This window comes from Benincasa hispida, chromosome 3 (genome assembly GCF_027475165.1).
Source record: "Benincasa hispida cultivar pf3 chromosome 3, pf3_genome.v1.1, whole genome shotgun sequence".
NCBI classification, from domain to species: domain Eukaryota; kingdom Viridiplantae; phylum Streptophyta; class Magnoliopsida; order Cucurbitales; family Cucurbitaceae; genus Benincasa; species Benincasa hispida.
The window spans coordinates 48,470,288-48,494,246 of NC_143480.1; the positions used below are offsets into that span (position 1 = coordinate 48,470,288).

General features: G+C 33.7%; 1 protein-coding gene across 8 annotated transcripts; it reads right to left on the bottom strand.

Moving 5' to 3' along the window:
* Positions 1-8,501: 8,501 nt before the first annotated feature.
* Positions 8,502-12,173, bottom strand: LOC120074283 (glucose-6-phosphate/phosphate translocator 1, chloroplastic-like). 8 transcript variants are annotated; one of them, XM_090311657.1, is made up of 9 exons: positions 11,960-12,173; positions 11,536-11,758; positions 10,776-10,946; positions 10,074-10,231; positions 9,685-9,929; positions 9,536-9,605; positions 9,050-9,132; positions 8,839-8,969; positions 8,502-8,753 (listed from the first exon to the last, which is right to left on the bottom strand). In XM_090311657.1, the coding sequence occupies exons 5-7, from the start codon at positions 9,910-9,912 to the stop codon at positions 9,122-9,124; spliced, it is 309 nt and encodes a 102-aa protein (XP_090167783.1). In that variant the 5' UTR covers positions 9,913-9,929; positions 10,074-10,231; positions 10,776-10,946; positions 11,536-11,758; positions 11,960-12,173; the 3' UTR covers positions 8,502-8,753; positions 8,839-8,969; positions 9,050-9,121. The 8 variants fall into 8 exon arrangements, 7 of the variants coding, with proteins under 7 accessions (XP_090167783.1, XP_090167781.1, XP_090167782.1 ...); XR_016528342.1 differs by having other exon boundaries at positions 9,050-9,605; positions 9,802-9,929; XM_090311655.1 differs by lacking the exon at positions 9,050-9,132.
* Between the last annotated feature and the right edge of the window lie 11,786 nt (positions 12,174-23,959).

Here is a 23,959-nt window from a genome sequence, read left to right on the forward strand (position 1 = left end):
TGTAGGGATTGTTGTGGAGGGGAGGGTAGAGGTGTTGTTAAGGGTGACACTGTAGGGGATTGAGAAATAGTTGAGGGAGATAGTAATGGGCTATGATATGGGGAAGGCGAACTTGTGGCTGGTGTAGAAAAAGTGTGAGGAGATTGAGGTTGGATAGAGGGATTTGTTTCAGATGAGGGTTGTGGAGAGGATGGATGGATGGGAAGTGAAGAGAACCATGTGGAGATTGATGGAGCTTTATTTGTGGGAGTAGAGATTTGAAGGTTAGCAAAACCTGTTTGGAATGGAAATTCGTCTTCATTAAATATGACATGGCAAGAGATGATGACCTTCCCATCCTCAGTAAGACATCTGTGACCTTTGTGTATTGGGGAAGGGCCAAGATAAACACATTTACTGCTGTGAAAGGCAAACTTATGGTGCTGGTATGGACAAAGGTGTGGATAGCACGCACACCCAAAAACTCTTAGAGATAGCAGGTCCAATTTGCTTCCAAGTAACACTTCCATGGGACTATGACCCTGAAGGATAGGAGAGGGAAGAGAATTAATAAGATAAACAGCAGTTTGAAAGGCATACCACCATAGGTGCAGTGGCATCTTAGCCTATGCTAAGAGAGTAAGATCGGTTTCAACAACATGGTGATGTTTACATTCAGCTCGACCATTTTGTGCTGAAGTGTAGGGGAAAAAGACCCTTATTTGAATTCCAAGCTGATCACATAAATGTGCCATTGTTTTGTACTCACCCCCACCATCCATTTGTAACATGTGAATGGATTTGTTAAATTGATTAAGAACAAAGGCTTGAAAGTGTCTAAAGGCAATTACAGTGTCACTTTCTGTTTTAACAGGTATAGCCAAGTAAATCGACTACAGTCATCAACAAACAACACATAGTATCTATATCTATCCGCAGAAAGCATTGGGGCTAGCCCCCATAGATCAATATGCACTAGTTCAAAAGGTGTGCTTGCATGGGAAAGTGAGTCAGAAAAGGATAAGGCATGAGACTTTCCAAACTGACAAGCTTCACAAAATAACTTCTCATTATCAGTAATTTGTAAGTTACATCCACTAATTACTTTTGACAAAACTTTAGGGGATGGATGGCCAAGTCGCTTGTGGAGAAGCATTGTGGTTACTATCCTACTGGTTTGAAAAGCAGACTGACGTGAGAACTCTTTGGATGGAGCAGTCAAACGATGCTGACAATCTTGAAGTAAGTGGGGCATTATTTATAGACTGGTTGACATCCTTCAGCTGGTATAGCCCATCTTTAAGCCGGCCTTTCAGGATTGGTACTCCCGACTCCTTGTCCTTGACCACACAAAAGTCAGCATGAAATTCAACCACTATATTGTTGTCTTTGGCAAGTTTGGATACACTTACCAAGTTCTTAGCTATGGCAGACACATAAAGAATATTTAATAATGACAAAACACCAGAACTAGTAGGTATATTTGTATGTCCATAGCGAGATATAGGAAGGGATTTACCATTTCCAACCACTACTTTGTCATTACTTGTGTAGGCAGATGAGGATTGGAGAAAGCTTGGATTGCTGGTGATGTGTGAGGACGCCCCACTGTCTACATACTAGTTGGGGTCAGCAATTGACTCAGGTGAAGCTACAACTGAATGAGTAAGAAGAACAGAGGTGTTCTGTTCTTGACTTCGATTTGGTGGGAGTTGAGTAGATTCAATACGGTTGTGAGTTTGTCTGGGGTTGTTGAACTCCTTGTTGTATTTGAAGTAGCAAACATCAGCTTTATGCCCAAGTTTTCCACATATTTGGCAGGTTGGTCTAGTTGTGGATGCATTATTCCAACAACCACGATCCCTGTTGTGACCTCCTCCACCCCTACCATTTGGTGGTTGTGTATATCCATAAGAGTTTCAAGGGGTGTGTGCTGAAGGATTGGACTGATTATGCATAATGTTGGCTGAGGGTGGGCTGGGTGAGAGTGAGACATTAGCTATTCCGGTAATTCCTGTCTTGACAGTAAGTTGATACTCAAGCCTTTTCTCATATGACAGCAGGTCAGATTGCAGTTCAGACCAACGTGTTGTTCCTTTGCTTTGAATTGCTACTACAACTGGGTACTCTTCATCAAGACCAGCTAGCACTTGTAAAGTCAGATCAGAGGAGGAGATGGGGGAACCTACAAGGGTAAGACTATCAGCAAAACGTTTCATCGTAGCAAGGTACCCACTCATTTTCAATGCGCCTTTGCGAGTTTGCTAAAACATTCTTTTGAGGTAATCTGTTTCAGCTCTAGATTGGATTCCAACCAACTCTTGGATTGCTCTCGAGAGTTCTTTGGAAGTTTGAAAACCCATCACTTGTGTTGCTATCTCCTAGTTCATTGAGTTATAAAGCTAGCCCAAAAGAAGCTGATCCACTGCTATCCAGGCATCATAAGCTAGATTTGATTGCATTTCGATAACAAGGATTGAGACAGTGGTTGGATCTGCACTGGAGTTTTCACCGGATCGACCGCTGGTTGGAACTTGAATAAAACGATATAGGCAAGGAGTTTCCCCAATTAGATAACCTTCCAATCTATAGCTTCTTAGAATTGGCCATGCAAGATTCAGCCAAAGTAAAAAGTTCGACCTATCCATTTTGATGGATGTCACTTGGTTGAGAAGTTGATTTAGAGGAGGACCTGTGATGATTCCACTGCTGGCAACTCCAGAAAAAATAGATGAGAAAAAGTTTGTAGAGGGTTGATTTGCCATAGCTTACCTGGTGCTCTGATACCAAGTCGAACAGCTGTATGAGCTAAGTTTGAAGAAGAAAAAGTTGCAGCAGAAGATGAAGATCTGGGAGAGCAATTTCTCTTCCCTTTTCTGTATATTTGATTTCGTATATTAAAACTTTTCCCCACACATAATATAGGGTAGTGATGTATAGATATATACACTAAGGTTTTAGAATAAGGACAAAAAATAACTAACGAATCTTCTGTACAGCTGGTAGAGAATAATTATATGGCAGAGGTTGTTAGGAAAGCATACACATCAGCATCAGCAAGAGTATACACACCAGCGACACCAGCGAGAGCAAACACACCAGCGACACCAGCAAGAGCATATACACCAGCGATACCAGTGAGAGTATACACACTAGCGACACCAGCGAGAGCATACACACCAGCGACACTAGCGATAACATACACACCAGCGATACCGGCGAGAACATACACACCAGTGAGAGCATACACACCATCGAGAGCATATATATCAGCTTCTACATGGCTTCTTGTCATCTGCTGACGAGGCAATTTGTTCCTCCTTGACATATTCTATGTTACCTGTGAAGGATTGAAATTCCTAAAACGGAAGCAATGGATTGTTGTTTTCCCCATTGTGTTACAAGAACCAAATACAAAACAGTAAACAGATATAGTTAATCATGCAGGAAACTAAAAATCCAAGGCAGAAAAATACACACCCTTGAAGACTTCTCTTCAATCTTCTCCTTGTCTTGATCTACGTCATGAACAACACAAACTTGTCTTCAAATCGGACACCATCACAAGTGTTTTCCTGCTACTCTTTGGAAAGAGTTTGGCTCGTGGGAACTCTTTTATTGAAGAAGAAGTATATTACGGAGAGAAAAGATTTCTTAAGTATTTTGCTTGAGAGATCGGAGAGATTGATGGTATGACAGAGCATGCTTTAGTCCCATAAATTTTCTAAGAATAGTCCCCGTATTTCACATAAATACAGAAGGGAGATTTCCTTCCCACTACCCCATTCCCCTATTGATAACTGCAGGAGGCTATTTATTATTATAATAACAATAATAAATAATTTACTAAATTAATATTATAATTATACTAATTTTATTTAATCAAATATCTCATATTTAATTAATACATATTTGAATCATATTCAAATACACATCGCTCTTAGAACTTATAATTTAATATGAATCACATTATATTAATTTTAACCTATGGTTTTAATATGAATCCAGTTCATATTATTTATTATTTGAAACTTATTCAAATAAATTAAATCTCTCATATTATTTAGTTTGATGGAAAATTTTCGCAGATAGAAAAAATGTCAAACTATTTACAAAAATAGAAAAAAAATACTGATAAACATTGATAGACTTCTACTAGCATCTATCAGTGATAGACTTATATCGGTTTCTATCACTAATAGACATTAATAGATATTGATAGACTTCTATCAGTCTCTATCAGCTCTATCAAAGAAGATTAAAATTTTGCTATTTTGTGTAAATAGTTTCTTTTATTTTTCTATTATTGAAAATCTCCCTTGTTTAATCTTGAATCTTATTCAAAATAAACTTGTTAATTGTATTATATATAATCTTGAATCTTATTCAAAATAAACTTGTTAATTGTATCATATACAACAAATACCATTTCCCTTTAACAATTTGAACATTTTAAATTCTTTCAAAAACTTAATAACTCTTGTTTAACCCATAGTGCGCTAGCAGGAGACCTTATGGACCTATAGTTATAAGCTCCAATGAATATTTGAGATTAATTAACTAAACTATTTAATTAAATTAATCAACATTCATTAACTATGGGGCACTCCACTAAAGATTCATAGTTGCACTCTTCCGAATTGTAGAATATTTTCTTTTGTCCATCGATAATAACCATTTTCTCTAAGTCAATCCTACACAAGTTATTTGTAACTAAAGTTGGGTCAAATTACCGTTTATCCTTATAGTTACATCTTGCTCCTTAAGTACCATTCATCCTTTAATGAACAATCTGTTATGGTCCAATCATAAACAAAATCTCTCTCGGGCTAATGAGAGAGTGAAACCTCATTGTTCAAGTCCTAGAGTCAGCACTTAAGAGAACAATCTATCTACTTTCCCTAAAGGTGAGAAAGGGTGAATTCTATCTTGTGATGCTATGTTTCCACCTTCTCACTTGGTATTGTTCACCCTAGTCACAACAATAAGCATAAAAAATCAAGCCAAAGGAAGCAAGTCATTGACCCCCGGTGGCTTGACACTTTTCTTTCCCTTACTTAGAATTTTCTTCCATTATTTGTCTTGAATGAACTGGGATTCTATAGAAATACTTAATTAATATTAATTCAATCATGATTTCATCCATTTCTACATCCTTTTATTTACTTTTCGTCATCATGAATAGCTACATCCACTGTAGGTTGGGTGGAATTAAATATTAATCTATTAAGTTACATGCGTGTGAGTCTAGCTTGCTTGATGTTAACTTAAACGTTTTATGTTTGAATCCATCTGATTAATCGATTTGAGTAGAAATAGTTATCTGCTTGAGAGAGTAAGTGATTGTGGAATGCATTAAATAAGAAGATAAAGTTAACCATTTTTATTTGTTCATTTCATAAAACGCATGCATCTTAGAAATAAGACAAGTGTGGCAAATGCATCGAGAGATGTTGAAAGACTTAAGTAGAGAACAAAACTTGGACACATCACATATGTATATTTAAAGATTACCAGATAGTCTTTCCAACCCCATCTCATTCCATTGATTTCATACAAGCTTGTTGTTTGTTACTGAGGAATCATCACATTGCATTCCAATGTATTATACATCCTGTCAATGCATTATACATCCTGTCAATGCATCTCCCTTCTTCAATCTTTTTCTCTTGCATGTACGTTGTCTTAGTTTAGTTTATAGTCCCAACATACATACATATACTTGAATCATCACTACAAAAGATCATTTAATCATCTCGTACTAACTAATTACTGCGTTCGACCCTGGCTTACAAGGAAACTTGAGCTAGGTTTATACTTGAATCTATCTCAAGAAAACTTGTACGCAACTAGAGCTTCACATGAAATTTTGAACTCTATCACCTAACACATTGTATCACAGTAATCAAGATAGAAGACAACAATAGTGTAAACACAACAATATTTTATACAAAGAGTCTGTATAAGACTGGACCGCGAAATGGTTAATCTCTCTTTATAACATTGTTAATTGAAGAGATTAACATTTCATAGAATGACCATAGATAACTCGACCTCAATCCTGAGTGAGTTATGAACTTCTGTCTATGAGGGCAATCATTTGATTTGTATGGATGAAAGTGGCTAGTTTCGTCGACTCAATATGTCTATCATTTTGGGGATTTGTCTGAGTAGGGAGTTGGAAACATAACTACACAAGATGAAATCCACTTCTTCTCGTTTTTAAGGTAAGTAGATGAATTGTTCCTTTAAGAGCTGATTCCGGGTCTTGAACAATAAGATCTCACCCTCTCATTAGCCTTAGAGGGATTTAGTTTATAGTTGGACTATAAATTGATTGTTTATTAGAAGGATCAATAATACTTAAGGAGTTAAAGGTAATTACAGGGGTAAAATAGTAATTTTACCCAACTATATTTACGGGTAATTCGTGAAGGGTTGACTTACTATTGATTGATTATATCTATGGACACCGAAATATATCAACAGTACGAAGAGTGCAACTGTAGGTCTTTAGTGGAATGATCTGCAGTTAATGAATGTTGATTAGTCTAATTAAAGAGTTTAATTAATTAAATATAATTAAATATAAATTAAATTAAATAAAATAAACTCTCAATTACATGGGAGTTATTTTGTACGTTGGTGGGGAGTGCATCATCTTCTCTTATTGATCAAAGGGGTTTGAGGAAGAGAATTAAAAACGTACCCCATAAACAAGATCTCTCTTAATTATCTAAAAGAAGATCTCTTTAAAAACTCTCACAAGATTTTATAGAAAAATTCTCTCTGTAAAATCAATTCCCTTTTCCAAAAGGTTAGATGCCACCATCTCGGTTCTTGCCTGAGAATAGTGAAGAAGACATTAGTAGTAGTGTTCCTTCGGTGAGTTTGTATTCGAAGGAGAAACTTGCTGTACGTCGGAGTTTATTCGGGAGGATTAACATAGTGTTGGGATCGGTGTCCTAAATCTCTTATATTCTCGTAGTTTGTTAAATTTGTATAAATAAATTATTGTAAATAAAATTATTGTTATATTTTATGTGCATTAACTCAATCCAATAAACTAAGATCCTAGGTTATTTTATGCAACTTAAACATGTATGTGGAAAAACACAGGTGGATCATGTTTAAGTAATAACCTAAATGGTATGTAGTAGATAGATAAGGTTGAATACGTTATCTTGGTGGCACTACAGATATGTGGCTCAATTTGTAATTGTCACAATTGTTGTAAAGTATAACAAATGATCTGATATTGATAATTCATGTGGACACATGTGAGTAGGGGTATCCTATATAAAAAGTTTGTATAAGACCAGATCATGAAATGATTAGTCTCTCTTTATAACGTCGTTACTTGAAGAGACTTACATTTCACTAGGATGGCCATAGGTGACTTGACTTTAATCTTGAGTGAGTTGTGAATTCCAACCTATGAGGATGGTCTTTTGATCTACATAGGTGAAAGGGGCCAGATTCGTCGACTTAATATGCCTACTATTTTCGGGTTTCGTTTGAATGGGGAGTTGGGAACTCAACTACACAAGATGAAATTCACTCCTTCTCGTTATTAGGGTAAGTAGATGAATTACTCCCTTAAGGGCTAATTTGGATCTTGAACAATCCAAAGCCCACACTTTCTCACTAGTGAGAGAGGAGTCTAACTATAGTTGTACTATGACTAATTGTTCATTAGAGAATCAATGGTTATTGAGGAGTTAAAAGTAACTACAGGGATAAAATGGTAATTTTGACTCAGTTGTACTAACGAGCAATTTGTGAAGGGTCAACATGTTGTTGATTGGTTATATCCAATAGACACATAAATATATCTACAGTGTGAAGAGTGCAACTGTTGGTCTTTAGTAGAGTGACCGGTAGTTAATGAATGAGGATTAATTCAATTAAAGAGTTTAATTAATCAATCTCATATCATTGAAGCTTCAATCTATAGGTCATAAGGTCTCATTGTTAGATCAATAAGGATTAATGAGAATCAAATTAATTTTAGATTAATTTGAATTGTTCAAATTATTTAAAGGAAATTAATTGTATGAGATAAAACTAATATAATGCATGTGATACATTCTAATATAAAGTTTTAATGAGAGAAATAAATATATGAATATGATTCTAATATTAATTATGTGAATGTGATTCATATAAAAACTATAGGTTAAACACTAGAAGAAATTCAAGCTTTAATGTCGGTTGACAACCGACATTAAAGATAGTGTTATTAAAGCCCTTTAATGGTCGTTGCCTTTAAAACCGACATTAAAGGGCTTCAATAACACAACCTTCAATGTCGGTTGCAACCGACATTAAAGACCTTTAGTGAAATTTCCAATCGACATTAAAGGTCTTTAATGTCGGGTGCAACCGACATTAAAGCCTTTGTTTTTTTTTTTTTAAATTATTAATCGACATTGAAGCCCAAATCTGTCCGTTTTTTTAAAATTCCGTTGCCGAATCCATTTTTTTGGTCAAAAAGTATAATATGACACATCATCATTGAACGTTGTGGCTATGACATATTATTCATTTATGGATTGTAAATCTACTACATTTAATCTACAAATTCTGCTAAAAAATTATAATTTAAAAGGTTGTACAATAATTTAGGTCTTGAAAACACAAATTACAAGTAATACAAACATTATGAGATTATTGTCTCTCTCCACTTGGTAAGTATGGATCTCTTCATAATTCTTCTTGAACCAACCCCCTAGCTTCAGCAGTGTCTAGTTATAGACATCTTTGTCTGACCACTGTTGTTCAAAGGATCACAAACAAAAAAGGTTTAAGACAAATGATTGAAACTGAAAATGTGATAAGAATTCATATTCAACTAACTGTGTTTATTGGGAATGTGCATAAATGGTACATTCAAGGCAAAATTCTTGTAGTGAATGTGTTGGATCTAAAGTTCCCCAAGAAAAAGCATAAAGAGGTTGCGATACCAAATATTTACTCATTTGTTGCATCTGCAAAACAAGAAAACTCAATAGTTGAATAAATGAGAGAATCTTCTTTTTCAAGATCTTGAAGAAGAGAAGCTTGTTACCTAGATATGAGATATGAAGACGATGGAAAATTTTCGGCAGCATAATGATGCTACCACAACAAAACCAAAAATTTACCTTGAACCTGTTCAAAGAAGCACACTCCCAAAAATATTTCACAACCACTTTTTCTCAACAGAACTATCAGAATTCCCAAAAAATGAATATTCAAGAACACATACATCAGTAAGCAAATTTAGCTCACAATATATTTCAAACCTTAAAAGTTGTCACAAGACTACCATAGTGCATGAATAACCCACAAACTACCATAGTTCGACCTACAAACTCGAGCACCTTGAATCAAATCTAAACTACAAATAAATAGTACCCATGAGTCATAAACGGGTGTTACATTCTAATCCAATATAGTCCAAAGAGAAATAAGTACACTATAACTTCTCAAACAGGAATTTTCATATCATTAGAGTCACTTGAAACACTTAGAAACTGTGCTTAAAATTGCAAGCATTCAAAAATGCACTTACCAGGAACAATTTTCACCTGAATCCCTTGCTGTTGCAAGAAATCCATCTCCTCCCTACCCCTTCCAAATACCTAAAAAATACACAAACAAAAAAGGTTTAAGACAAAGGATTGAAAGTGAAAATGTTATCATAATTCATATCCAACTAACCGTGTTTATTGGGAATGTGCATAAAGGATACTCACTTGACGCTTGTAAATAGGAGAGAGTAGCAACTTTAGATATAAAAACAAGTCCAATACTCAAGACAGGCTGAAGGATACTCACTTGACGTTTGTAAACAGGCTCAGGCTTCAAATGTCTAGGATCATTCCAGAAAACCTCAGTATCGAAACCAGATCGGATAACAAACTGATCCCGTGCTTTTTCCTTCCTCATCTTCTCAAACAAAGAAGCTGCAACAAAATGCTTAATAACTTACTTAACCCACCCATATAGAAACTTATAAATCTAAACATTATTTATATCTACAACAAGACAGCTGCTTGCTCCTTCTTCATTACAATAAAAATTTTGAGTCTTAAATATTCCGAAACGACCTCATTAGCTTCTCTTTCTTTGCCTTCTTTGTTGCTTTTTTCCCTTTTCTTTTTCGCCTCAAATGTACTATGAGACATACCTCCCTCTCCGATACATTAATGCTACATTATCGTAAACCTAAATTTGTGGTTCGTTTCTTCTCTCTTCATTGCTTTGCCTGCAAACAGAGGAAAAGATTTGGTCAACAAATTCTGTTGATTGTGAAAGTTTGTCTCTCATTAATGCATTCAATCCGATGTAAAGATTATCAAAGATGCTCAAGAATATTAAGGGAAACATAAACGTTCTTTTCAAGGAGGGAAGAAAAAGAAATTTCAACAAAATTTGTTCCTATACCCTGTAAAGGAAAAAATAGAAAACCAATTTTCGACATTTACATTTTCGAGTCAGCATTCAAGAAATTGTGCGACAAACAATGAGGTCAGAATTCTAATATCTTGTGACCAGAGTGCATATCACAGAGTTCGCAGTTCTATTTCTATATCTTTCTACCCCTATTCTTTTTCTTTGTTTTATTTATATTTTTTATTGGGGGCTTTGACATGGGAATAATGTGAACACATAAATCTTATCTTATCCTAACACAAGTATGGACCAATAGGTTATCTTCAAGACCCATACTAATATGATGAGATGATATATTTACTAAAGAACTAGGAAGAAGAACCAAGGAGGAGCAAATTCGAAGAACAAGGAATCACCTGCGAGTATATGAAGGTTCCAAGAACTGAAATGGCAGCTCCGAGAGCATTGACTGGCTGCACAGGTGTGCAGAAGATGATAATGGAAGAAACTATGACCGATATACGTTTCATGGTGTTTCCAATGCTAAACTTCAAGGGAGAAATCTCATCCAAGGACATGTAAGACACCTGATTAACAGCAAACAATCGATACAATAAGCATTATTTTAGGCTCAAACCAACAATACAAGATTCAATCATATGACAAACATCATGCAACTTACTTAATTATAAAGTTGAATAACAAGAAAATAATATTCCTATTTCAAACTCATTCTACAAATCCATGTTACTACTTAAAAAGTACCCAAAAAGATTGCCAAGCTTATTATGAGATTTCGCATAAAATCCATTTTTTTGTCCTGAAACTAGAAGTGGTATCTGGTTTAATCTAGTTAGGTGTTTAAACAATCATTTCTAGAAATTATTGTTTGAACCGTCAGGATGCTCCCCCGCATGAAATTGACAAAAGGACACTTTCTATTTCAGTTCATAAGTATACAAATCCCATAAGCAAGACATTCCCAATATTAATCAGGATGGTTTTACTTTAATAAAGTACAATGCTCAATAATATCATGTTAATATATTGCTTTAATCAGACAGAAGAATCATCAAACGGGCAATCAGATATAGAGAAAACATGAATAAAGTGGATCAATCATTAGTTGATAACTTCCCAATCGATGCCAAGAAACGAATATGTTAATAAAATTACCAAACAAAATGAGGTCCAATTTGAGAAACTGTCGTTTGCCATCCAGCAGCCCACAATTGTGGTCCTTCCACAGCAAATGCAAATGGCGTCAAGGGTAACAGAGACAAAATCGATAAACATGCATAGTAGTTCATCCCGCTAACAGATTTTCCCTTCATGCCCCTCTTCGAAAATATGTTGCGGAATACAAATGCCAAGTTTGATATCATGGCACCCATGAAACCTGAAGCAATAAAACCATAGGAAGGCAATTATATTAGAATTGATATAAGAACACCGTAGAGGGACAACATTTATTCCAATGCAAACCAATGTCAGCAAAACGTAAAACAACAAACAAGTATTAAAATATTGTAGTAATGTCTCAACTTGAAGTTTAGAGAGACAGAGCAGACTAAAGATAAGGAATGTAAACTACTTGTACATTAGTGAATGGTTAGCATGATACACAATAATCTTGAAAAGAACAACAATCGGCGAGGGCCAGATGTAGAATGCTGCATCGAGAGGGCCGGGTGATACTTCGACAGCTGAGAGTGTAGTGTGCGGCGGCAGTCGATGAGATGGTGTCGAGCAGGAACGGCGAGCGACAGGGCGAGGTGCAGTGACTGATAGGGAAAATAGGGTTTAGAAAAGAAATTGGGGGGGAATGGGTTTTGTTTTTTTTTTTTTTTTAAAAGAAAAGTGGATCTTTAATGTCAGTTTAAAACTGATATTAAAGATCCGCTTTTTTTAAAAAAACAAAACCGACATTATACATCCGGTTTCACTTTTTCCAACCGACTATAAGCCTAAAATTCTTGTAGTGAAAATTGATATGAATATGATTCATATTAATACTATATATTATATGAGAGAATAATAAATTATAGGTTATATTATATGTGATATAATATACAATAGATTATTTATCATATGAGATATAATATATAATTTAATTATATTAATTGGTTAATATAATTAAATTAAATCAAAATTGGTTTTTGAATTTTGAATTCAAAATACTAACTTTATATGGAGTTACTTTGTAACCAAGTGGGAGTTATTTTACTCATTCATCTCTTGTATGTGTGTATTTTTGGACATGGGAAAATTATCACTTTAACGTGAAAAAAGATTCACAGAAGAACTTTTCAGCTTCTTCATCAATTTCCTTGCACATTTTCTCTCAAAATTAACATAAAAGCCCACCAAACTCTTTGTGATTCTCGCCTTGAAAATAACAAGGTAGTGTTGTGGTGGTGTCCTTGTTACACTACTTGTGGTATTGCTGTGTTGCTGAGATCGTGAGAGACGAGAGAAGTTCTTGTTTGTGTTCTTGCCGTGGAGAGGAAACATGAAGAAATTGTTTCTTCAAGGGTATGCATTTTTCTTATCACTTTTTCCTCTCTAAATTTCCAATAGAAGCATGTTAAGAGGGTATGTTTATTAAATTATTTTGTCTCCTCTGTTTAATTGAGTTATGCAAAATGAATTTCTAAGACACAAGCATTCGAACACTTCCACTGTGGGAATTCAAATCCTTTCATATAGAAGATAGTCTTCAAGGGTAAGCCTCATCTTCCCTGAAAAAACGTGCTCTTTAAAAATATGTTTATCCTATATGTTTTATTTCTTTGTTTTTCATGTTTTCCAAAATTGAAATCATTGACATCGACATCCACACGTTTCTGCAACGAGATTCGATCCCTTCAAAGAGTCTAATGAAGCTCAGGGAACCCATGGAGAATGCTTAATGGATACCAAAGAACCCATAGAGAGTGCCTAGGAGAGATCAGAGGACAAATGAGGAGATTCTATGAGTGCTCGGAGGCCCCATGGGGAGATTGTTGGGTTTTATGTCCTAAAACTCGTGGTTTGTAAACAATAAAATTTATTCTAAAAATTCAATAAGTTGTTATTGAAAATATGTATTGCTTTTTAGAAATCCAAGAAACTAAAAGTCCCATAACTATTACGTGAGTACTTGAATTTTATGTGGAGACATAAAAATGGATCAGGTTCGAGTAAATAGTCAAAATGATCTATAGTATATGAATGAGGTTGGGTGCCTTATTCTGGTCACACTATCAGATATGGTCCACTCTGTAGTTGTTACAAGGAGTTGTAAAGTGCTACAAACGATGTGATCCTAATTCATACATGTTAGAACATGAGGAGTAGGGACGTCCTGTGCAATGGGTTTTATACAAAATCGGACCACGAAATCAGTCACTCTTACTTTATAATGTTGTTTACTGTTTAAGACTGACTATTTCAAAGCGATGACCTAGGTAACTTGACTTTAATCCTGAGCTAATTATGAACTTCTATTTATTCGGGATTATTCTTAGATTTGCATAGGTAAGGGTTGGCTCAACAGCGCCGGCTCAATAAACCTCCATTTCAGGGGTAAGACCGGGTAGATAGTTGGGGACATAGAGTGCAAGATGGAACCCAATCCTACCCGCTTTTAGGGATAGGAGAGAGTTGTTTCTTTAAGTGCTGATTCCGAATCTTAAACATGGGGTCCCACCCTCTCATTGGCCTGATAGGGACTCAGTTTGTTGATTAGATCACAAATCAATTGTTTATTGGAGGATCGATGGGACTTAAGGAACAAGAGGTAATCTCGAGGGTAAAACAGACATTTGACCCAACCATTATTATGAACAACCTGTGAAGGATTAACTTACTAATCATGGTTATATCAAGTTGACAAAATATATCTACAGTGAGGGGAGTGCAATTATAGGCTGTAGTGGAGTGGCTCAATAGTTAACGAATGAGAGTTAATTCGGTGTAAAGAGTTTAGCCAATTAATCTCAGATTGTTGGAGCCCATGATCTGTAGGTTCGTGAGGTCCCCCTACTAGCTCGTAAATGGATTAGCTTTAGAGTAACGTGATAAGTTAATTTGAAACGTTCAAAGTAGAACTAAGGGAATTAGTAATTATATAAGATATAATTACACGTTTAATTTTAGAATTAAACGGAATTGGAGAATTTATTAATATTTAAATATAAAGTTCATGAAGGTGAAATTTGTATAAAATTAATTTAATATTTGATATTAAATTAATTAGAATTAATTAATTAATTATTATTAATTATTAGAAAATTAATTTGTGAAATTAATTTTGTAAAATCAATAATATTTTTAATTTTGAAATAAAATTGATTTTTGAAATTATTTTGATATTAGAAAAGATTGAAAAACACAAACTTTTTGGAAAGTTGGATTTCTCCACTATCATGAAGAAGCTCACTCAAAACCCACTTGACTCAAGCTTCAATACTTCTAGCATGAGCTGCATCTCATGCAGCCATCTTCTTTGCATGGATGTCCTACAATAAATAGAGAAGATAGATGGAATTGAGGGATGTATCATTTGAGTTTTTGCTAAAAAATTCGAGTTGAAGAAGCTATTCTTCAAAGGGGATAGTGCAGTGAGTTCTTCTCTAAGTTTCCTTCATTCAAGCTTATCTTGAGTCCCACAACTCAATCTAAAGCTCCAATAGAATAGTAGGGAAGATCTTGAGGTGGTTCACAACGAGATTTGTTGAAGTTTTACAGTAGAGAATTGAGATTCTAAAGGTTCTACAAAGGTATTGCTTGAAACCTTCTTATAATTGTATGAGCATGCTTTAGTTACAACCAAAATTAATGAATTAGAATGTTTATTGATCCTTGTTGCTTCCGCTACACGCTAATATACTCCTACAGAGATCCTAGAAAAGTTGTGAGGACTAAGGAGAGCCTAGAAGAACTCAGATGACCTATAAGAAGAGCTCAGATGGCTCATGAGAAGAGCTTAAAAGACTCAAGAGAAGAGCTTAAGAGAGTTTAAATGACCTATGGAGAGTGCCTATTGGAGCTTAGAGGTCCCATGGGGAGTGCTCAATGGAGCTTAGAGCATCTATGAGGGGTTTAGAGTGAGCTTTGAAAACCCATAAGAAGAACCTAAATTGAGCTCAGATGACCTATAGGGAGCTTAGAGGATGCTCAGAGGACTTATTGGGAGCGTAGAGGGAGCCTATGAGTCACATGAAAGACATTGGTGGACTCATGAAAGACCTCTATAAGACCTTAGAGTTGTAGAGTTTGAAACCGTCCATAATTTCAACTGATGAGCTATAAAAGAAATGTTGAGAAATTGAGTGGGTGGTGAATTTAAGCATTAATTACGATAATGGTGTAACTGCCCAATGAGTATTAACCAACGGTTCGAAGAATTTAAGAGAGGCATCATGAGCCTAAATGTCAATTATGCTTTACTATCCTATATAAACGACCAAAACCATGGGTTGAAGATACACCTAGAATACCCTACTATTTTCTACTATTAAGTTACTCACAAACTCGAGACTAACTTGGGCGTCAAAGTGTGTAGCTTGACACCACATTGATGCTCACTTTCTTTTGTCTTGTAGACACTTGGACTATTTTTCTCGTAATACAAATTTACGATTGATCCATTTTTGACATTAATTAAGACTACAATCACATCTTTAAAACTCTATGTGAATAGTACTAGAAATCTTTCACCTATAATCAAAATGACATTTAAAAGTTAATTTTTTGGTGGATTCTCAATAGAACAGAGGAAGAACCCATTTTGTATTGATGGATGGTAAAGAACATTGAAAATGTTATAAATATTATGATAATAGATGCCTATTAGATACTCATTCTTAGTGTCCATTGACCTTATGTCATGCCCTCATTTTCCAAAGTGTTGTCCATGTGTCTCAACATTACACAATATTAGTGTCTATGTAATCCAACTCTTACTTGTCAAATTGCCTATAAATAGTGGCATTTTGTGGGTTTTGGAATACACACACATTGTGTGAAATCCAAAAAGATTGGAGAAAGTGGAGAAATCCATCTTTTTTATTTTATTTACTTTTGTTATTTATTTATTTCATATACTATGTTTAGTTTATTTTAATATTGTATTTTATTGGTATCCTTATTCCTGTTGTACTCTTCAAGTTCACAACACGTTATTAACACGAGCTCCTATCATTTTCCTCGCTAAAGATAGGTCCTAAAGGTATGTTGGTTTTGCCTCTTTGTTATACTTGATAGATTTAACGTTATTTTGCATATTTAATATATATTAAATTTCTAATATAAACATAATATTTTGTAATAGTGTTATTATGAAAAATATTGTAAAAGTAGAATTTTTAGCATTTGATATGAATGGTAATAATTATTTATCATTAGTGTTTGACGCTAAAATACACCTGGATGTCATAAAAATGTGATTGTTGGAAAACAATTTTTCTTTCTAAAGCTTGTCGTAAATGGATGCACTTGAGACTCCAAAATTTTAAATCAATATGTTAGAGAAGACATTTTTATACATTTCGGATATGCTTCTGCAATAGCAATATCGAGAGAAATGTTTTATTTTGAACTAATTTTATGTCTTCTCGTGGCCGAAAAAAATAACGAGTTATTGATGAAAAATCATGAATCTCGACCAACTAGAACAACATCATTCCCTAAAGTGAATGCTGTGAATGTTAATAATCGTGGTCGAGGTCATGGTCGCGATCGAGGTCGTGACCGTGGCAGAGGAAGAAATAATTATTATTTTCGTGGTAGTCATTTTAATCATTCAAATTTCAAATGACCCACACAAAATGATGATCACAAAGGAAAAACTCCACAAGATAATAGTTCAAAAAGTGTTAAAAATAAATGTTTTCGATGTGGAATAACTGGGTAGTGGTCACGTACATACCCTACGTCAAAACACTTAGTCGATCTCCATCAAGCCTCCCTGAAGAAAAAAGGGAAAAATGTGGAAGCAAATTTTGCATACTAGGATAATGAGATATTTTACCCATCCAATATAACAGATTTGGATGTGTCACATTTTTTCAAATCTCTTCAAGTGAAAATTGGCACAATTGATGACATAACAAATATTTCTTTTGATTTTGAGAATATTTAGTATTAATATTGTCCGTTTTTTTTATGTTCATTTTTTTCTTTGGTTAATATTAATTTTTGTGTATTTCAAGTGTTGTTTTTTTTATTGTAATTAATTTTTTAATGAAGAAACTTGGATTATTTTTCATATGTTAGGTGACTAAAAAATGAGTAAAGAAGATCTATGTCTAGCAGACAGTACAACTACACATATAATACTTACAAGTAGAAAATGTTTTCCAAACTGACAATGCTGGAAACAAAAGTGCATACGATATCAGGTTTTGCAAACCTGATTGAATGCTTTGGAAAAACAAATATTACTTTTCCTAGACGAACAAAGTTTACAATTGACAATACATTATTCTCTAGTCAATCAAAGAGAAATCTAGTAAGTTTTAAAGATATACGTTGCAATGGTTATTATATTGAGGCTGATAGAAAAAATAATATAGAGTATCTTTATATCATATTTACTATCTCATATGAAAAACTATTTAGAAGAGTAGTCTGCTTTATCTTATGGATTATATAATATTCATATATGAGTAATTGAAACATATGCAACAATAAACTTGAAGTTCATGAATCCAAACATATTTACAATTTGACATGACAAATTAGGTCATCCAGAGTCTATAATGATGAGAAGAATTTTTTAGAATTCAAATGGACACACATTGAAGAATCTTTAATCTAATGAATTATCATGTGATGCTTACTCTCAAGGCAAATTAATCATTGGACCATCATCAGTTAAAGTGGGGATTATATTACCTACATTTTTAGAACGAATTCATAGTGATATATGTGGATCTATTAACCCACCAAGTGAACCATTTAGATATTTTATGTTATTAATAGATGCATGCAACAGATGGTCACGCGTGCTTATTACCAAGCCAAAATCTTGTATTTGTAAGATTATTTGCTCAAATAACTAAGTTAAGAGCACAATTTCCTAATTATACAATTAAGACCATTCGTCCTGATAATGCTGGTGAATTTACATTCCAAGATTTTGATAATTATTGTATGTCAATTGGGATAAGTGTTGAACATTCTGTAGCTCATGTTCATACACAAAATGGTTTAGTAGAATCATTCATAAAACGTTTGTAGTTAATTGCTAGAATATTGCTTATAAGAGCTAAGCTTCCTACATCTATATGAGACATGTTATTTTGCATGTGACGTCACTTGTATGCATTAGGCCAGTAGCTTATCATAAGTAACCATTACAATTAGCTTATGGCCATGAGCCAGATATTTCCCATTTGAGAATTTTTGGATATGCAATATATGTTCCAGTTGCTCCATCACAATGTATTAAGATGGGTCCTCAAAGGAGGTTAGGAATATATGTTGGAAAAATTGACAAAAATGGCCTATTTGGAGTTTGATTTTGAATTTTTGACCTATTTTTGAAAAACAAGTTTTTTGACCCCCTTGATGATGAAAATGATGTGAGCATGGAAAATATTGTTTGTACAATTACTCTTATGCCCCTTATTAAATTCTCACTTTCAATTTCAACAACCAACCTACAAAATTAATTCACAAAAAATTCTCCACCTCAAAAATTTATTCACAAAAAATTATTTTATCCAAAATTAATTGACAATTTTTTTTTCACATTCCAACACTAAAAATTCTCCACAAAATTTAATTTGTTTACAACTCCACAAAAAGTTCTCTTCACCAAATTATTTCCATAATGATATTTATATAAAAAAAAAACATAAAAAAATAGTTAGACGATCGTATAACAATGTGAAGAAAAGTTAGACGAATATTCACTGAAGCTTCCCATTTTGAGGTTCAGTTGCTAAGCGATCGTTTAGTTCCAGACGTTACATGATGTGAAGAAAATTTAGACAATCGTATAGCAATGGGCGCTGGTCGTTGTGATGTTGAACGCTAAACGATCGTGTACCTGCAGGAGCTAAGCGATGCGTTTAAATGTTATACGATAGCACTACACGATCGTTTAGCTTTGGCGTAGGAACTAAATGATCATGTACCTGTGGGAGCTTTGGCGTAGGAGTAGGTGGCGCCCGGTCCCTGCATGCTTAGTTATGAAGACAACATACAAGAAGCATCATAATGGTATATCCTTACTTTTGATAAACATCGCAAGTACTTCTTAATGCTTTTTAGGTCACGTTCCAAACTTTCCACGCGACATCAAGACGTTTGACTAGCTTAACCAATTTGCGGTACTTCTTTCATTTCTTTTGGGACTTCCGGTCATGTCTTTATTGATTGTCACTGTCATCGACCTCCTTAGTGTTTGAAGGTCTAGCAACATCGCCATCATTTGTGGGTTCTGGTTGTACAGGTGGTGCAGGGGGTGCAATTGATGCAAATGGAGGGATGAGTGGCTCCATAACACAATTCATAAATTGAATCTCTTCCTCAGAAGGAACGAGTTCTAAAGTAATTCTCACATACAAAAAATTGTAATCATGAATAAATAAACTAAGATGCTATAATCATAAAAAAAATTCTAACCCAAAAAAATTAAGAAGAAACATACTGCATCTGACCCAAAGACTTCGTCTCTAATCACTCCATATGGAGGAGAATGTGAGCACGACCATCTCAAAATACGTGGTATCGCATTGTCATTCAATCTGTTTGCAATGCATCTAAATAATGATGAAATCATTTCATATGCCCATACCCATATGCGCCACCTACTCCTACCCGATTTTTCCCCCTTCTTTTTCATCCTTTCCTCTCTTTCCCCCCCATACCCAGTCTTTCCCGCCCATACTTGGTCGAAATACACATACGGCCCGGCCACCACCAGGCACAATCTTCCCCTCTTCCCCAAATCTATCCCAAAGCAACTTCAAACTTGCCCGCTCGATCACATATTCGTTCACAATGGTATGAAGCCCGGCCGGGTGAGACCGATTTTCGAAAACACATTTTAGGCTCGAACTTATTCAGAAAATGACGAACATGATGTTTTTAGGAAAAAAAAATAACATTCAACATAGATCTAACATAGATTTCAAATATTCACGGAAGAATACCTAACATAAACTAACACATTGAGTGAAAAAAAATGAAAATCCATACCTTAGTTGAAAAATTCGAAATGATCTTTAATGAAAAGGAGAATAACAAGGAAATGTAGGATGGGAAGAGTGAAATGGAGTGAGATTGAGAACTTTTGAAATGGAGAAGAGTGAAAATGGAAAAGAAAAGTGAGGGTTTGAAGGGTTTGAGTGAGTTTTGAAATGTGAAGGGCATTAGGGTAATTTTCATTCATTTTCAAAATTGTGGGGGTAAAAAAAACATACTTTTTAAAAAGGATCCAAAAGTCAAAATCAAAACTTGAAAAAGGTTATTTTTGTTAATTAACCTATACGTTGGATATGATTCCTCATCAATTATTAAATATCTTGAACCTCTGATAGGTGATGTATTTACTGCACGGTTTGCTGATTATCATTTTAATGAGACAAATTTTCCAACATTAGGGGGAAGAATTAAAAAGTTAGAAAAATACATTATATTGAATGCATCGTTATTGTCTCATTTAGATACAGATCATGTGAACCTGAAGTTCAAAAAATAATTTTGTAAATATAACAAATCAGTTACCAGATGCATGCTAAGAAAGTGAATAAGTCACATATACTAGCTGCAAATACTCCATTATGCAGTAAGTTGTCACTAATGAGTCTGGGATACGCCAGAAGCGTGATAGACCATTCCATTCCAGAGATAAAAATCCTCGAAAACGAAATAGTCAATAAATGACTCAGTTAAAAATATGATGTTCTAGAAGAAATTCTAGATATGAGTACTCATAAAGATATTGAAGTAAATGAGGATAATAATGAGATCTCAATAAATTATGGAACTATGTAAGTTGACAACATTTTGCATACAATATTATTCACGATATTATTTATGGAAGTGAGTATGAAAAATATTGATATAGAAAGTATTACTTATGTGGAAAGAAACATTCCAATATAAATAAACTCATTTTTCAAATCGCGAGGACTAGTAGTCCAGACAGTAGAGAATGTTAAACATGTGGGATATAAGTGGAGTATTTGTAAAACAAATAGAGTGAAGTCACAAGATATAAAACAAGACGGATCCCATAATAATTCTCGCAATAAACTGATATTAATTATGAGAAAACATATTCTCTAATAGTTGATATATAATGCCATGAGATATTCAATTTATCTGATCGTATATGAAAAGTTTAATATACATCTTATAGATGCAATCATACCACATTTATATGAATCTCTTAATAATGATATTTATTTATAAAAATCCTGAAGAATTAAAGGTACCATAATTTTATAATTCAAATATTAGAGAATCATATATATATCATAGATATTCTTATAAAATATTTTTGACAAATGTGATATAATCGTCTTATTCAATATTTGTTTGTATAAGGGTACAAAAATAACTCTTTTTGTCCATTTCCTGTTATAAAGAAATCACAACATGAGATTTACTTCATATTGATGATTTGAGCAGAAACGCCTGAAGAGATTTCAAAGACAATAGAATTTTTGAAGAAAGAAATTGAGATGATAAATTTTGCCCCAGTTTGCAAATAAGCATAAAGCAAATGAAATTGCATCAATTTATACATTAAAGATTTTTTGTGGATTATACATTATTGAATACTTCTATGGTGGTTCATTCACTCGATGTGAAAAGGATATATCATCTGATCTTAGAAAGATGATGAAGAATGTTAGGTCATGAAGAACCATAAATTTTAAGAAGTAAGTGCACTTATATAGTTTGACTAGTTTATACATTGCACTTTATAGTATTTTTCAGTAATGTTGTTACATATATATGATATACCTCCAAAAGGAGGATATTGGAGTAGAGTTAAACATATGATATGTTTTATTTAAGAATTAGTTTATATTCATTTATTTTATTCTAATAAATCTATTATGATCTAGTTGGTTGTGAAGATGCAGGTTCCATACAAGCTAGATCTTAAATAGGTACTTAGTATATGGAGAAGAAATTTTATATCATGACGATCAGTGAAACAAACCATTACGATTACTTCCTCCAATCATGCTGAAATTCTTGCAATTCACGAGGCTAGTCGAGAATATGTATGCTAAGATCAACAACTCAACATATTCGTGGAACACGTGGTTTGTCTTTTAGTAAAAATCTTCAAATGATATTATACGAAGACAACATAACATGCATATCTCAAATCAAAGGAGATAGAACAACGCGTATTTCACCAAAGTTTTTCTACACTCATGATCTTGAAGAAAATGGTGACATCACTATACAACAAATTTGTTTGAAGGATAACCTAATATATTTATTTACAAAATCATTACCAATTGCAGCCTTTGAGAAATTGGTGCACAATATTGGAATGCGGCGACTCAAAGATAAGTGATGTATATGAAAGGGAGTAAATATACTGTATTCTTTTTAAGAATATTAGATTATATGAAATATGCATTCTTTTTTTCCTTCACTAGGATTTTTTTTCCAATGGGTTTTTTCCTACTAAGGTTTTAACGAGACATATTATATATATATATAATGGGTATCTAAGGGGGAATATTATAAATATTATGATAATAGATGCCCATAAGATGCTCATGTTTAGTGTCTATTGACCATGTGTCATGCCCTCATTTCCCAAAGTGTCATGTGTCATGCACTCGTTTCCCAAAGTGTTGCTCATGTGTCTCAACATTACACATTATTAATGTCCATGTAACCCATCTAGTACTTGCCAAATTGCCTATAAATAGTAGTATTTGGTGGGTTTTGGAATACACATACATCGGACAAAATCCAAAAAGATTGGAGAAAGTGGAGAAATTCGTCCTTTTTATTTTATTTACTTTTGTTATTTATTTATTTCATATATTTATATATTATGTTTAGTTTATTTTTATATCTGTTTATTTTATTATTATATTTTATTGGTATCTGTGTTCATGTTGTACTACTCAAGTTCACGATAGAAAAAAGGCTATTCATCTTGGTGGATTTTTATTTTTACTTGAAGCTCGAAAAAAAGAGGTTATGAAATTCTTGGACTTGTGCTACCAAAAGAGGTTATTAGACAAAATAATGTTAAAATTACTTTCACCAATTGGTGATTGAAGATGGCATAGAGCATGATACTTACTCCTCAATTAATATTTGATTTTCACATAAGATTATAATATAAAATATTTTCAATAGAAGATATTCTTTTTTTTTTTCTGTTTTGTAGTGAACTTGTGGGGATATTAATGTTAAAGATTGGAAGTGAGTATTTAATTAAAAATCCAGGTTAAAAGTATATATCTTAAGGTTAGAAATCAAATTTAAACAAAACTCGAATGATAAAATTGTTAAATATTTTAAAATCTAAAGACTAAATTGAAATTAAACCTGTAATTCAAAGATTAAAAACTATAACATTTTGAAAACTATAGATAAAATAAAAACTAAAGATTAT

Coding starts and splice junctions, on each gene's coding strand:
- LOC120074283 (XM_090311655.1), bottom strand. CDS start 9,912: ATGAGGAAGGAAAAAGCACGGGATCAGTTTGTTATCCGATCTGGTTTC. Junction 9,606..9,684: donor GCACATTCCCAATAAACACG/GTTAGTTGGATA, acceptor TGTATTTTTTAG/GTATTTGGAAGGGGTAGGGA.